This window comes from Musa acuminata, chromosome BXJ3-4 (assembly GCF_036884655.1).
Source record: "Musa acuminata AAA Group cultivar baxijiao chromosome BXJ3-4, Cavendish_Baxijiao_AAA, whole genome shotgun sequence".
Lineage (NCBI taxonomy): Eukaryota > Viridiplantae > Streptophyta > Magnoliopsida > Zingiberales > Musaceae > Musa > Musa acuminata.
Genome location: NC_088352.1, coordinates 36,095,159 through 36,107,734, shown reverse-complemented (window position 1 = coordinate 36,107,734; position 12,576 = coordinate 36,095,159). Strand labels below are relative to the sequence as shown.

The 12,576-nt window shown below is 41.3% G+C and overlaps 2 protein-coding genes across 3 annotated transcripts; both read left to right on the top strand.

Moving 5' to 3' along the window:
* Positions 1-2,697: 2,697 nt before the first annotated feature.
* LOC135634879 (transcription factor bHLH110-like) lies at positions 2,698-5,582 on the top strand. The gene is made up of 7 exons (XM_065145583.1): positions 2,698-3,159; positions 3,554-4,304; positions 4,383-4,502; positions 4,652-4,723; positions 4,809-4,874; positions 5,050-5,088; positions 5,166-5,582. The coding sequence occupies exons 1-7, from the start codon at positions 2,873-2,875 to the stop codon at positions 5,334-5,336; spliced, it is 1,506 nt and encodes a 501-aa protein (XP_065001655.1). The 5' UTR covers positions 2,698-2,872; the 3' UTR covers positions 5,337-5,582.
* A 2,449-nt stretch (positions 5,583-8,031) lies between these two features.
* On the top strand, positions 8,032-12,251 carry LOC135635419 (ras-related protein Rab5-like). 2 transcript variants are annotated; one of them, XM_065146460.1, is made up of 8 exons: positions 8,032-8,216; positions 8,294-8,371; positions 8,492-8,659; positions 8,810-8,858; positions 8,940-9,013; positions 10,584-10,677; positions 11,572-11,672; positions 11,895-12,251. In XM_065146460.1, the coding sequence occupies exons 1-7, from the start codon at positions 8,178-8,180 to the stop codon at positions 11,670-11,672; spliced, it is 603 nt and encodes a 200-aa protein (XP_065002532.1). In that variant the 5' UTR covers positions 8,032-8,177; the 3' UTR covers positions 11,895-12,251. The 2 variants fall into 2 exon arrangements, with proteins under 2 accessions (XP_065002532.1, XP_065002531.1); XM_065146459.1 differs by having other exon boundaries at positions 8,033-8,216; positions 11,984-12,251.
* Positions 12,252-12,576: the final 325 nt, after the last annotated feature.

Genomic DNA, 12,576 nt, shown 5'->3' with positions numbered 1-12,576 from the left:
CATTCAGAGTCTTCCTTCACTCAACACCCATCCACCATGGTAACTTTCACACCATCGATTCCTTCACCCATAAACCGTAGTCCTCAGCCAAGAAGTTGACGCCTGCCCACTTGGTCTTCATCTGAACCCCATTCTTGTCACCCCGTCGCCACCAAACTTGGGTGGGAAGTGACACACTTTCAAGAGGAGAGAGAGAGAGAGAGAGAGAAGGAAGCAATTGGTGCTGTGGCTTTTAGAAAGAGGGAGAGGTATATACAACTCTACTGCCTTCAAATGATTGACAAATGAAGGGTCAACATGGATTAGATAAACCCCTCCTAAGATTGCCGGTAATTAAGTAAACAAGCTTCCCGTTTTGTGCTTTAGCTTTTGATCCAACTTGGAGACTCTCGCGTGCTTATTGCTCAAATCATCCTTTGTCTCATCCGCCTCCTCCAAAAGAAGCGGCCCCATCTTGCCCACCATCTCAGCACCTCACTGACCTCTCAACCTTTGACTAAACGACAAAAGGCCACCACTAAGTGAGATAATGGCTTCACTAATCTTTTTGGTTATTTCAGTGTTCACGAAAGAGGTCGAGTTTTCTGTAATTGTCGCAGCCATGGCATTGCTATCACTAACTTCATTATTGTGCCCTTACGTGCATGTAGGCCCATCTCATCTCCCTCATCATAGTGACATGGCGTCGTTCAAAAGTTATGCATCAATAATACCGATTAATATGATCTGTAGATATATGAGCACCTGACAATGACATCAAGTTGAGTTGGGAATAATGGCGTCCGAGTCTCAGTATTCTTTTCTTCCTTGTGCAATGCCTTTTGTGTTACCTAATTAAAGTTATGCCGATCTTATTCTAAACTAATATGATTATGAGAGATATCCCTGCATGCATGCCTTTTACTTTTGAGAATTTTTATAGCACACTTACGTATTTTGTTCATCCTGCGTGTAGGTATCATAGAGAAAAGAACCTCGCGAGTGCAATCCGAAAGGGAATTCTGGTGGAAATAGATGTCATATGGATTGAGGGTTAGGGTGGGGAACCACCATGAACACAATTGCACCACCTTAGGCAATCATACAAGATTAAAATTAGCACATAGATAAGCTAGAAAAATGCGGCCTTGCTAAACAAATGTGATTTCCTGTTTTTCCCATTACGGCCATGCATGGGGCATTATTGTGACATAATGTCATGTTGAACATATGTTAGCTCCTTCTTTAGAAGACCGACTAGGCTCGACGATTTGATCGCCATGTTCGTGAGAGGTTTAAGAAGAAAGATGGATGAAGCATGCGTGTTTCTCTCCAAGTTGACATAAATCAGCTAATGTGACGCTTATGTGCCCCCCATTCATGGCGATATTAGTAAGCAAAGCATGGAGTACTGCACTAATCTTCCACTAAACCTTCATCTCATAGCTTTAGGGTACTTGAATGACTACATGCTAGAACAAGAACTATACGTAGCTCTTGTTTCTCTTGATGCTATGCTTTCTTGCTAAGGAGATTGGGACTGAAATGCTTCACTATAGTTAAGGATGGTCATATCGGCTGCTACGTAGAGCTACTGAGAAATATGTATCGGTCCTTTTTCTCTTCGAGTTCTCTCAGCTCTCTCTCTCTCTCTTTCTTTTAAGGAAACCATTTGCATCATCACGACCCAAAGAATCAAGTCCTGGAGACCGATCTCTGGTCCAAAAATGACCAATTAGCTACATTGTTCCTCTCCCTTCCTAAACACATGAGACAATTAATCTTAATCCGCCCAACGTCGAATGAAGAATTTCTATCCTCAAGAACACTAATTCTGCACTCTTTTCTTTCAATTTATTTTGTACACCAAAGGATCCCTTTTTTTTTAATCTTTACCACTTCATCTCTATTCTATTCACACTCATCTCTCTTTGCGTACATATCCTGCAAGAATTATTGGAAAAAAGCAACAAGGAGACCATCAATTGCATCCTTTGAATTCTAAAACTCCACCAACGCCACCAGCACCGAGCTTGTCCTTGCTGCTTTTGCCTTTATTTTGTACGCTTTAATGTTCATATGCCTCCTCAGTATCAGCAGCTGGTAACTCGAACACTCGGAGCTTAGGCAACTGAAACATTCATGTACATGTCTGATGCCATCATGCATATATGTACATACGCATATACGGTCGAGAGTCATTGTGGATCAGATACAGAACATCAAGAAAGAGGGAGTCAGAATTGTTTGACGAGAGAATATTCTCTCTTTTTGCCCAAGCATCATCTTTCACTTGCGTAGGCTATAAGAACTTGTCTAGGAGGACCACGAGAATGTGGTTATCAGAACTAGAGCTGAGGAAATCGATCTTTCGCTGTCAACAGTGAAAAGGTTACAAGTACTTGGGAAGATTGTAGCCATAATTGTAATACGACCAACAGGTGATTAGTCCAAATAGGAATTCCTCGAGTCCATAGCATTTCCAAATTCTTCTCTCGGGTCAGACAACCATAAGCACCGGCTTTTGTTTCTTCTCCACCGTCTCCATTGGACTCCAATCATGGCTATAAAGAAAGGATAAATAGCTGCAATTTAGGCTGCGTGAAGAAATGCTTTCTCTTTCTCTTTGCCTGCAAGCAGAGAAGCCCTTACACCGCCCTCCTTCATTGGCCCCTTCTCCGCCATAATAATTGCACGCAACCTCAGTGGAAAGAACACAAGGATAGGCATACTTGTTTGCCCCCCAATAGATCTTCCCTTTTCACTCGCCATTCGAATGCATACGTCAGTGTCCACGGGCTGATGTCACGCCAACGGCTGGCTATGTTCTCCTTTATATCCCCTCCTCTTCCCGGCCACTTGAGCCAAACAAGCCTCCACATGCACGCGTGCCATGGCGGAAGAAGCCTTCGAGACCTCGGTTGCTAGCTCCTCCTCTGTGTCAGCCAACAGCTGGTGGGAGATCCCCGCCAACTCCGTCGCCACTCGGAGCAGCGTCAGCCAATGGCCAAGGCCGAGCCTCCGCTCCGCTTCGTCGTGTGACGAGGATAACATCTCCGTCTGCAACACCACTTCCTTCACCGACGTGTCCCCCCACTCGGGCCTCAGCATGAATTCCTCCTCCGTCGGCCTCTCAGGCGAGCCAGTGGAGAACCACCATTTGTGGAACCAGGTTCTATTGTAAGTGTTTATGGCTAGTAGCCGTCTCCATGATTGAGCTTAGTGGGCTAGAATCTGCCTACTAATAGAAAGAAAATATAGTAGGGGAAGATATAGATATTAGTTGGTGCGTGTGGTGCAGAAAGATTAAGATTCTTGTCTCAAGAGCGGATCCTATTCTTTAAGACGCACTTTAAATTGATCCCCTATTCCTTTTTCATCATTTAAATCAACGTTTCCTTCCACCTTCCTTTAACGCACATCAAATCAGTGCCTTAGTTTATTCGCAGATCTAAACAGTTCGATCATTCATGCACTCTATGGATCCCTCGTTGTTGTTCTTTGATAGGTAACAGAAGCAATTGTGTTTCAGGATGAGTAACTGAGAGCTAAACTTGGAAATTGGATGTTTCAGAAATGTCGGGAGCGGCGGAGACATGCGCGGCAACCACGACGACGACGACGGCGAGAACCTGCTTGAAGTGATGACCTCCAAAGGCTTCACGCCGGACGAGATGTTTGAACCTGCTTGTGACTACCTCAAGAAATTGGACGGCAGCTGGGAATTCGAGAACCCACTGTCGCTGAACAGCCTCAAGAAGCAATTGGGCAACTACACCGGAAGCACAATGGTCCAGGTTGCAGGAGTGACCAAGGACATATCGGAAATGGTTAGCAACCGGTCTATTGCGCCTCCGAACCCGCAGCTCGATCGCCATGTTGCGCCATCAGCCTGCGGTTTCCCTATCACCCCACCGATGGCTCAGTATTCCACATCAAATGTCGCTCATGCCAACCATGAGATTCTTCATTCCCCATCGTATCCCGACGGTGATATGGCAAGGGGAAGAAGTACAGGTCATATGTCATATTACGATCGCATTATCAAAGCAGAGAGCCACCACCAAGACATGGGAGCTGCTGCAACTTCTTTCCTACGCAATGGCGTTGGCTACCACCAGGTTTCGGCCGTGGGACTCGACAACAAGTTCTGTGCAGCAGGGACGAGTGAGCTTCCTTGGACAAGCACGAGAAGTTTGTCGGACCTCATCTCCTTTAGTGGCTGTCTAAACAAGCTACCGGTGGATGTACTACGACCCTCAAGGCCTTATTTGAAGGGCTCGGATTCATCTGATACCAGGAAGCATGGACATGATAGTTCCTCTGTAAGCTACACTAAAACTTCTTTTCCTGACTGACATATAGAAATGAGCCCAAACATTATTCCTTTTATTGTCTTGTAGACTAGAGGGAATGGGATGGTCTCTGGAGCAAGTGAAGGTAAGAAGAAACGATCCGAGGAGAGTTCAGAGACTGTGTCGAAGAAGTCCAAGCATGAGAACTCAGCCGCTTCATCTCTCAAGGTAAAGCGATGGAACGAAAACTTGGTGCATCTTAAAGTTTGTTTGATGGAGTGATTAGGGCAGCAAATCAGCTGAAAGCAAGTAATGCATGGAATATTCTAAATCCAAAGAACAGATCTAACGCAGAATATATTGTTCTTGGGAACCAGTTGCAGGCACCGAAGGTCAGGTTGGCAGATAAAATCACTGCACTGCAACAACTTGTGTCACCTTTCGGGAAGGTAAAACTCACATGTATAAACACATTTACGCAGACACTCACACCATACCACATGAATTCATCCTCTGCCCATTCTTCCATGGCAGACTGACACAGCATCAGTGCTACTCGAGACGATTAACTGCATCAGAGTTCTTCAAGAGCAAGTACAGGTAAGCTTCTACGAAGTACATAATCACTGCAAATGATGATTGTGTTCTGTAATGACCAGAATTTAATGTTCTTAAACGACTGTTGCCCAACTCTTAGAATCATCAGCACCATTGTGGGTTAATTCAGCATGTTTTACGCATAAATCTTATGGGGTCTCTTGATGTGTTCATGCAGTTGCTGAGTGACCCATTTATGAAGTCAAGTGCTAGCAAGGTATTCGCATCACTTAAATCTTACGGCAGAATTAAGAAAAAATTAACAGTGGCATGATTCTTATTGATTCATCTCAGGATCACAGTTCTTGGGGAGAGATGGAGAGGAAGGAGAAAGCAGAGGCGAAGCTTGACTTGAGGAGCAAAGGACTCTGCTTGGTTCCTATTTCTTGCATTCCTCAAGTCCACCGAGAAAATTGCGGACCGGACTACTGGATGCCAACGTTTCGAGCCTGTCTCTACAGATGACCACTAAATCTTCTCTGCTTCTGATGCATCATCATTTCTTGCACCGCCTAAGCCCTGCTTTCAGACAGCTATATATAGAAGAAAATATTTGCCTGTAGAGCACTAACTGTGTTGATAAGATATTGTCAAGTTCAAAGTGATGCACATTAGATTGTCTGCCATCTGCAGTCTGGATTGTAAATTTGGGCTTTTTCCTGATGCAAATATAGCTCACACTTATGTGACTCAAAATATATCAAAAGGAAGATTTTCTCGGCTCATATATGTTTACATTTCTACAACTTATTTGAAAACCACACAAAGAAACCTAACCACAGAGAGAGATCACAGTGAGTGGACAATTCCACCTGTTTTTGTCAGGAAGTACTTATACAATTTGAAAAAGGCCATGCGACTGATCAGCGAGAATTGATTGATAACATTGTGTTTTGTTATTATTTTACGCAGTGTAGAACACATCATTCAGTTCCTCACAAAGCAGAAACTGCGGCATTACTCCCTTCAAAATCTGCTGCGAGTACTCCCATCACCTGGAAACTGATGCTGAAGGCCCCTTCGTAGTGCATGAAGCTTTTCCTGCAAACGAGGGGAAGTGCCAAGCACACCGGTTTCTGAAATAGAACTTCCGGGCCAATTCCCTCTAATAATTGTGGCCCTTCTGCTCCTCTGAACTTGAGGAAGGGAACACAGTTCGTGAAGGTGATTCCTGGAAGAGAAAACATTCTTAAATTTGCTATTACATGTCGTTCTTAATTATCTCCTTGCCTTCTTCCATGAGCTCATCTTCTTATTTCTTTTCATGAAAATTGAAGTCAGCATATCAACTTTCCTGTATTCTCTTCGTAATAACGAAAGGTACGTATCGTAACATTGTTAGATCTAATTTTATTTGATTTCAATTCTAGAATAATTTTTTTTTTCACAGTACAGATAACATGATTATAGATTTTATGCTAATAGTTGCTTCAAGTCAACACAGAGAACATGAGAACCAGCATTTGAGTGAAGTATTTGTATGAAACCACACAACGCCAACACTCAGACTTAGGTATTTCATCAAGTCCTACGCAAATTGGAGGATCAAGATCTTATTCCTACGCAAATTTAAAGTCGAAACTTATATTGATTTTGGACGTTGTGTCAAGGATATATCGATGATAATCGGATTCTTGCAACAAGCCGAGCCATGGCTTCCCGTCGGCGCATGGTTGTATCCGTGCATCCATTTGGTCGGCGGCGTGTGGTGGTGGCATGAAGCCAAGGTCACGGTCAAGTAACCTTGCTTGGGGAAAATAGAGAGAAGGATGTTGAAAGAAATAAACAAAAAAAAAGGAAGAAGAAGAGGAACCCGTGAGAGGAAGAGACGAAGAAACGTAAGAAGAAAAAGTATGTGAACAGTAAAAGCAGAGTAGAGATAAAGAAGAGGAGGAAAGAAAAAAAGAAGGGAGGCCTGAGAAGAAAGAAAAAGGAAAGAAGACAGAAAGAGGAAATTAATAGGGATCGGTAGAGAAAGAGAAAGAGAGAAGGAAGTTAGAGAAAACAAAGGGTCTATGGTGATGGAAGTGAACAGTAAGGAGAAAGGGAAGAGAAAGAATATATTTATATACAAAAAGATTGATCATCGTAGCAAGCCAAGCCAAGACTTGCGTTGGTGGTCAAGAGGAGACGAGATTATGATGTTGCAACCTTGCAGCGTAGGTGGCGTGCGGGAAAGTGCCAACCATGGCATGAGGAAGATGGGGTCAGCAGATTGAGCCAAAAACACAAAAACAAGGTTGCTGTCACTCAGCCACAGATTGAGGGCGACGAAGGGAAGGAGAAAAAAAAGAAAAAAAAGAAAAGTTGAAGCAACGGAAAGAAAAGTGAAAGAGGAAGAAGAACAAGAAAGAGTGATTATAAATAAATAAATAAAGACCAGAGTCGAAATATAATGGAAAAAATAAATTAAAATATGCATCCATGATATATTAGATTTTAAGATTTTATATGTGATTTTAATATATATTTCTTATATGCTTTAGAAAAAGATAAAGAATTTTTTGTATCATGATGTCAGTCTTAATAGTGCAAGATTAAGTATTCCAATGATTCTGTCTCACTTATTTTCGAAATAATGATACATGTGTTAGCCACTTTTTGTGGTTTTGATTGATTTATGAAATATTTTATTATTCAAAAAGCATTGAATGATGATGATGATGATGACCGATGCCATAATCTATCTTTAAAAAAAAATACATCTATCAGTTTGGAACCCATTTCTCGTCGCTCCTTATGGCCGTTCAAATAATAATCGCTTTCAACACTTCACGCTTTGATTATGGAGGAGAGTTACTCTGTCATTCGCAGGAACCCTTCCACGTATGATTAGTTTGCCAGCTGACGTGGTGGCAGTTGAAAGTTTTGGGTTCTATGCACAATATATAACCCGCAACAGCGGAGAGCGACAGCATACCACTCTGCGGATCCGCTGCATCCCTTGATGTATAACACTCCCTGTGGCAGCACGATGATTGCGGAACATTATTGGTTCCCTTCTTTTTATGCCCACATGGCGTGTCGACGGGGTCCACCCTGTCTGCGATGGAGAGCGTCTTCTAGTTGAAAAGAAGATGAATCCTGTCGGATAGAGACAGTCGAGTGACGATCTGCTTACCTGGCTGGACTTAATACATCGCTCGCGAAGCAGGCGACAGGTAATTAGTCAAATGCCGAAGCAACCGACCCCCTCCTTCTCTGTCCTCTCGCAGGTTCGTCTTCCATTCTCCATCCAAGTCTATCAGAGTCGGCAGAGACTTTCCTCGACTCAATCGGAATCTTCGTTATCCTGGAACGGAAACCATGGCGACGATCGGTAGCAATAGCATCAACGCCAAGCTCGTGAGTCGACTCTCCTATTTCCCCTTAATCTATATCCTTTTCTCCGATCGAAAACCCGGATCTTTTTCCAACCCTAGGTCTTGTTGGGCGACATGGGCGCCGGGAAGTCCAGCCTCGTTCTTCGTTTCGTCAAGGGCCAGTTCCTCGAATTCCAGGTCCTCGTTGCTCCGAATTTGCCCTTTTTGCTTTTATTGTTTCCTCTTCTTCGAAGTTGATTTGGTTTTTTGAACGATTCGGGGTTGAAAGTTAGGCCGTTGTTATTGGACCGATTGCAGGAGTCCACGATCGGAGCGGCCTTTTTCTCGCAGACACTGGCGGTGAGCGACGCCACAGTGAAGCTTGAGATTTGGGACACGGCCGGGCAGGAGAGGTACCACAGCCTGGCGCCGATGTATTACAGAGGAGCAGCTGCTGCGATTATTGTGTATGATATCTCCAGAATGGTGTGTTCCGTCTTAATCCCAGTTTCATCCAGTGGCAAACTTTTATCTCATTGTGTCAGGGGACTTGGATGGTTAAAAATCTTATTTCATCCTTTACTTTCTGTTTCCTTCCTGGTTTTCTTGACTTCAATTTCTCTCTTTTGAGTTTAGGAATCATTTGAGAAGGCTAAGAAATGGGTGCAAGAGCTACAAAAACAAGGTCATTTAGAGCTGGAACAGGTTGATCTTTGCTAGTTGATTGACTGATGATGTTCATGCTAATGTGGATACTGTACTGTAGGTTCTCCCAATCTGGTGACTGCTCTTGCGGGAAATAAATGTGACTTGGATGATAAAAGAGAGGTCCCAACTGAGGCAAGTTTGTTGCCGAGCTTAACAATTTCTTATTAAGTTGCATATGTGGACCTCATTGCGAGGATCCCTCCCTTCTTTGAATGTTGCTTGGCGGCTATCGACAGACCATTTATGATTTATATGTTGCATTGTTTGCTGAAACTATAATTTTATGTTTAAAGTAGTTGTGATTAAACAGTGTGCTTACTTCATTGCCTGATAAATAGACCTTTTGCACTTAGGTTTTTAAAGAAATCTGTGGCACCAAAGTTATAGCAGTTCTTTTTTTTACTCTCAAGCTTCACTTAGTTTACTTGTCAATTTTCTTTAACTTCTGTATCATTCTTATGGTGATTTTCAGATTGTTAAGATTAACAGGGTTGCTTGTTTTCGGTGAATAGAAAGAGATTGAATTCAAAGCTGTCATTTTATTTTAATTTTAACTGGGATCAAAATAGTGTACTTATTGGACTTGTATGTTATAACCAGAACAAGCTGTGATATATATACCAACTATTTGAGATTAGCTAGATTGACAGGTTTCCCTCATTTGTTGACCAATAGCAACTACCCCTAATTGTTTAAAAATGCAAACATTTATTGTTTGTTGTTTCCTAGAAAAGATGTTTCATGTTAGCACTTTAGCCAGAACTGCAAGACGTGTCACATGTCCAAAGGTGCATTGCCCCAACCCGACCATCCCTGACCCTATGGTTATGGACCATGCCATTCAATTGTGACTAAAAGCTGCAGAATAGAGCAGATCTTCCATAAAAATTCTAGACATCCATCTCAGCATTGTTTACCTGTAGTGGTGCTACTAATACTTCAATTTTTTCTATTAACTGTACAATGATTAAAAGAGCCCTATTTTAATCAAGAAGCCAGTGTGATTTGTTGATTATGGGATGCACAGTAGCACATGTGGAAAAAAAAAAAACCTGAATCAATTCGTTGGCAACATTAGAGAGGCTGCATCTTAATTTACATATAGTTTAGATTATGTGTAGCAGACGCAGGAGCTAAGATTTCAGATTCATTGCGTCTCCTAATAGTTTTCTTCCTGACTTTGATTCACTTGCACCAAAAGTCCTCTATGTGAAGTAGAAAGTGATAATATTAAGGGATTTTGCGAGTGTTCTGACCTTTGAGGTGGATGCTACCACCTGCTGTTCCAACTAAAGGCCTTTTCCAGAAAACTTCACTCAATGTAACATTGCAAATTTTTTGAGATTATAACATGCAGACACTTAACTTATTTCATCAGTATAATATATGGAATAAGCAAACCATTGTGACATGCCACCCGCCTTTTCCCGTTAAATGGACAGTATTATTATTAGCATGCTCTTCAGTAGCTGAAGTTTCCTACTATTCATATCTGTTGATTAGATTCTGGTATTCAACCATTTGCAGAGATAAACATCCTCTTAATTGATGCTTTCTTATCTTACGTAAACTTTAATTTGTACGTGGCTGTCCATTCTTTAGTTTTTTCATGGGCTTGTAGTTTGGTGATGAATGTTTTTCTTTTAAAATATATTTTTTTGCAAAAGAAATGCAAAACAGTCTTTTAGTCTTTTCATCGCAGGAAGCACGGACATATGCCGAAGAGAATGGACTTTTATTCATGGAAACCTCTGCTAAAACTGCCATAAATGTGAATGACATATTCTATGAAATAGGTATGATCCTTTATATTTGTTCATGTTAACTCATAGAAAGACAAGCTTATTAGCTCTAATTTATGGAGTAGTTGCCATGTTCTGAGGTGGGAATACAAATCTGATGCTTATACATGATATGTTCTCATATTCAAATTTCATTTACATAATAAATATCCTTGTATTTAGATCATTGCTTAATCTGATTAGATATTGATTCCTATTCTGGAACTGCATTTTCTTAACTATATAACCTACAGTTGTTCTGAAGTGTGTAACAGTTGCACACATCAGATCAATGCAGGATCGCCTGCTTCTATAAATTTTCTATATGATGATTAATATCAATGATTGTTTCATATTTCATTCAATATAATGATTTGATCTTTTTCACCTTTCCTGACTTATTTGTTGGTAAAGTTTCTGATAAAGCAAGATCATTGAATTTTCAACAAAAAGGTTATAGTCTCCGGTGCTTGAAGTCTTATAAGCAAAATCAGTTTGATGTCAGGGCTAGTACCTATAAATCCTTTGCTAAAATATCTTGAAATAATGTTCCTGATGAACATGACATAAAGAACTGCCCACTGAATTCTGGTCAGATGAAAGATCTGCCATCAGATTGAGTTTTTACTTTTTTTCCCGGTTGATAATATCTTTATGAACTATTTTATGTTGTGTTTTCACCGATGAAGGTAGCACCTTTCTTTTGTAGCATTTTCTTGAAACTCACATGTTGTTTGGCAGCGAGACCGTCTTAGCAAATTACTATGGTCATGTACCTTCTTTTATATGGTCATTATCGATTAGATAGGTTGGTGATACAGTTGTCTGGTTTGTATTCAGTTTAAGAATGCTTTTGAAGTTTCCAACTCCCTGTAGTAAAAATAAAATGGTGACTTTTTTATGCAACAGCAAAAAGATTACCACGGGCTCAACCTGCTCAGCAGCCAGCAGGGATGGTTCTTGCAGATAGGCCAACTCAAAGATCACAGACATCAGCCTGCTGCTCTTAGGTGAGCGGACAAGTTTATATGATTTTGTTATTGTGATTTAAGCCGTGGTCTCCCTTATAAAGGCGAGGAAAAGCTGACAGTTTTGTATATGTCTGCTACATTATTCAGTGATCTTTCAAAAACAATACTCTAGAGTAACTACAACCCGAAAAAATAAAATGCATTTTGCTATATGTTTCATAGTCCAAATGCCCAAATATAACACCAGTGGCATTTTATCAGGTTCAACTGCTGTCTGTGATTAGAATATGAAAAGGTGCTAGTTTCAACCACATGAATTCACGGTCAATTGATTGTAATCACAATTGCAGGATCAAGTCCAACAGAGGAAACTAATCGAAGAGAATTCGGTCTCTGAAGGTGCAACGAGAGATGGTAGTTGTGAACCAGTGGAGATAGATAAAAGGTACAAGTGCTCTGTTTCATCTTCCCCCCTCCTATTCGACCTCCTGTTTCTGGACCCTGTAAATTTGCCTTGTGTTCTTTCCATCAGACTCATGTTAAACATGATACTTGGTGTAATTAGAATTGTATGAAGAATATTAATAAATCTGTACTGGAACCTATTGCCTTCTCGTATCCACATGCGGATCAACAACCCACCACTCATTACATGAGTATTAGGATTTTTGGATTTTTAAGTCATATTTGGATTCTTACAAAGTTGGGAATTCAACAAAATCCATTGAGCCGATCCAATGTCACATCCCCGCACCACAAGATCCTTTGATGAGTTGCTTGGAACCCTCAACGATCAATTTTGCCACCGAACTACTCTAATCCTCCATGTTAGGCACGAGGCTTGTCTAGTTTGCAGTAGACGACTCCTCCATCTTCTTTCTTTGACCCTATTCCCTTGGCCCAAGTCACCTCCCTCGCCACCAACTCATCTAGCACCTCAGTA

Coding starts and splice junctions, on each gene's coding strand:
- LOC135635419 (XM_065146460.1), top strand. CDS start 8,178: ATGGCGACGATCGGTAGCAATAGCATCAACGCCAAGCTC. Junction 8,217..8,293: donor ATAGCATCAACGCCAAGCTC/GTGAGTCGACTC, acceptor TTCCAACCCTAG/GTCTTGTTGGGCGACATGGG. Junction 8,859..8,939: donor GCAAGAGCTACAAAAACAAG/GTCATTTAGAGC, acceptor ACTGTACTGTAG/GTTCTCCCAATCTGGTGACT.
- LOC135634879 (XM_065145583.1), top strand. CDS start 2,873: ATGGCGGAAGAAGCCTTCGAGACCTCGGTTGCTAGCTCCTCCTCTGTG. Junction 3,160..3,553: donor TTGTGGAACCAGGTTCTATT/GTAAGTGTTTAT, acceptor TGGATGTTTCAG/AAATGTCGGGAGCGGCGGAG. Junction 4,305..4,382: donor ATGGACATGATAGTTCCTCT/GTAAGCTACACT, acceptor ATTGTCTTGTAG/ACTAGAGGGAATGGGATGGT.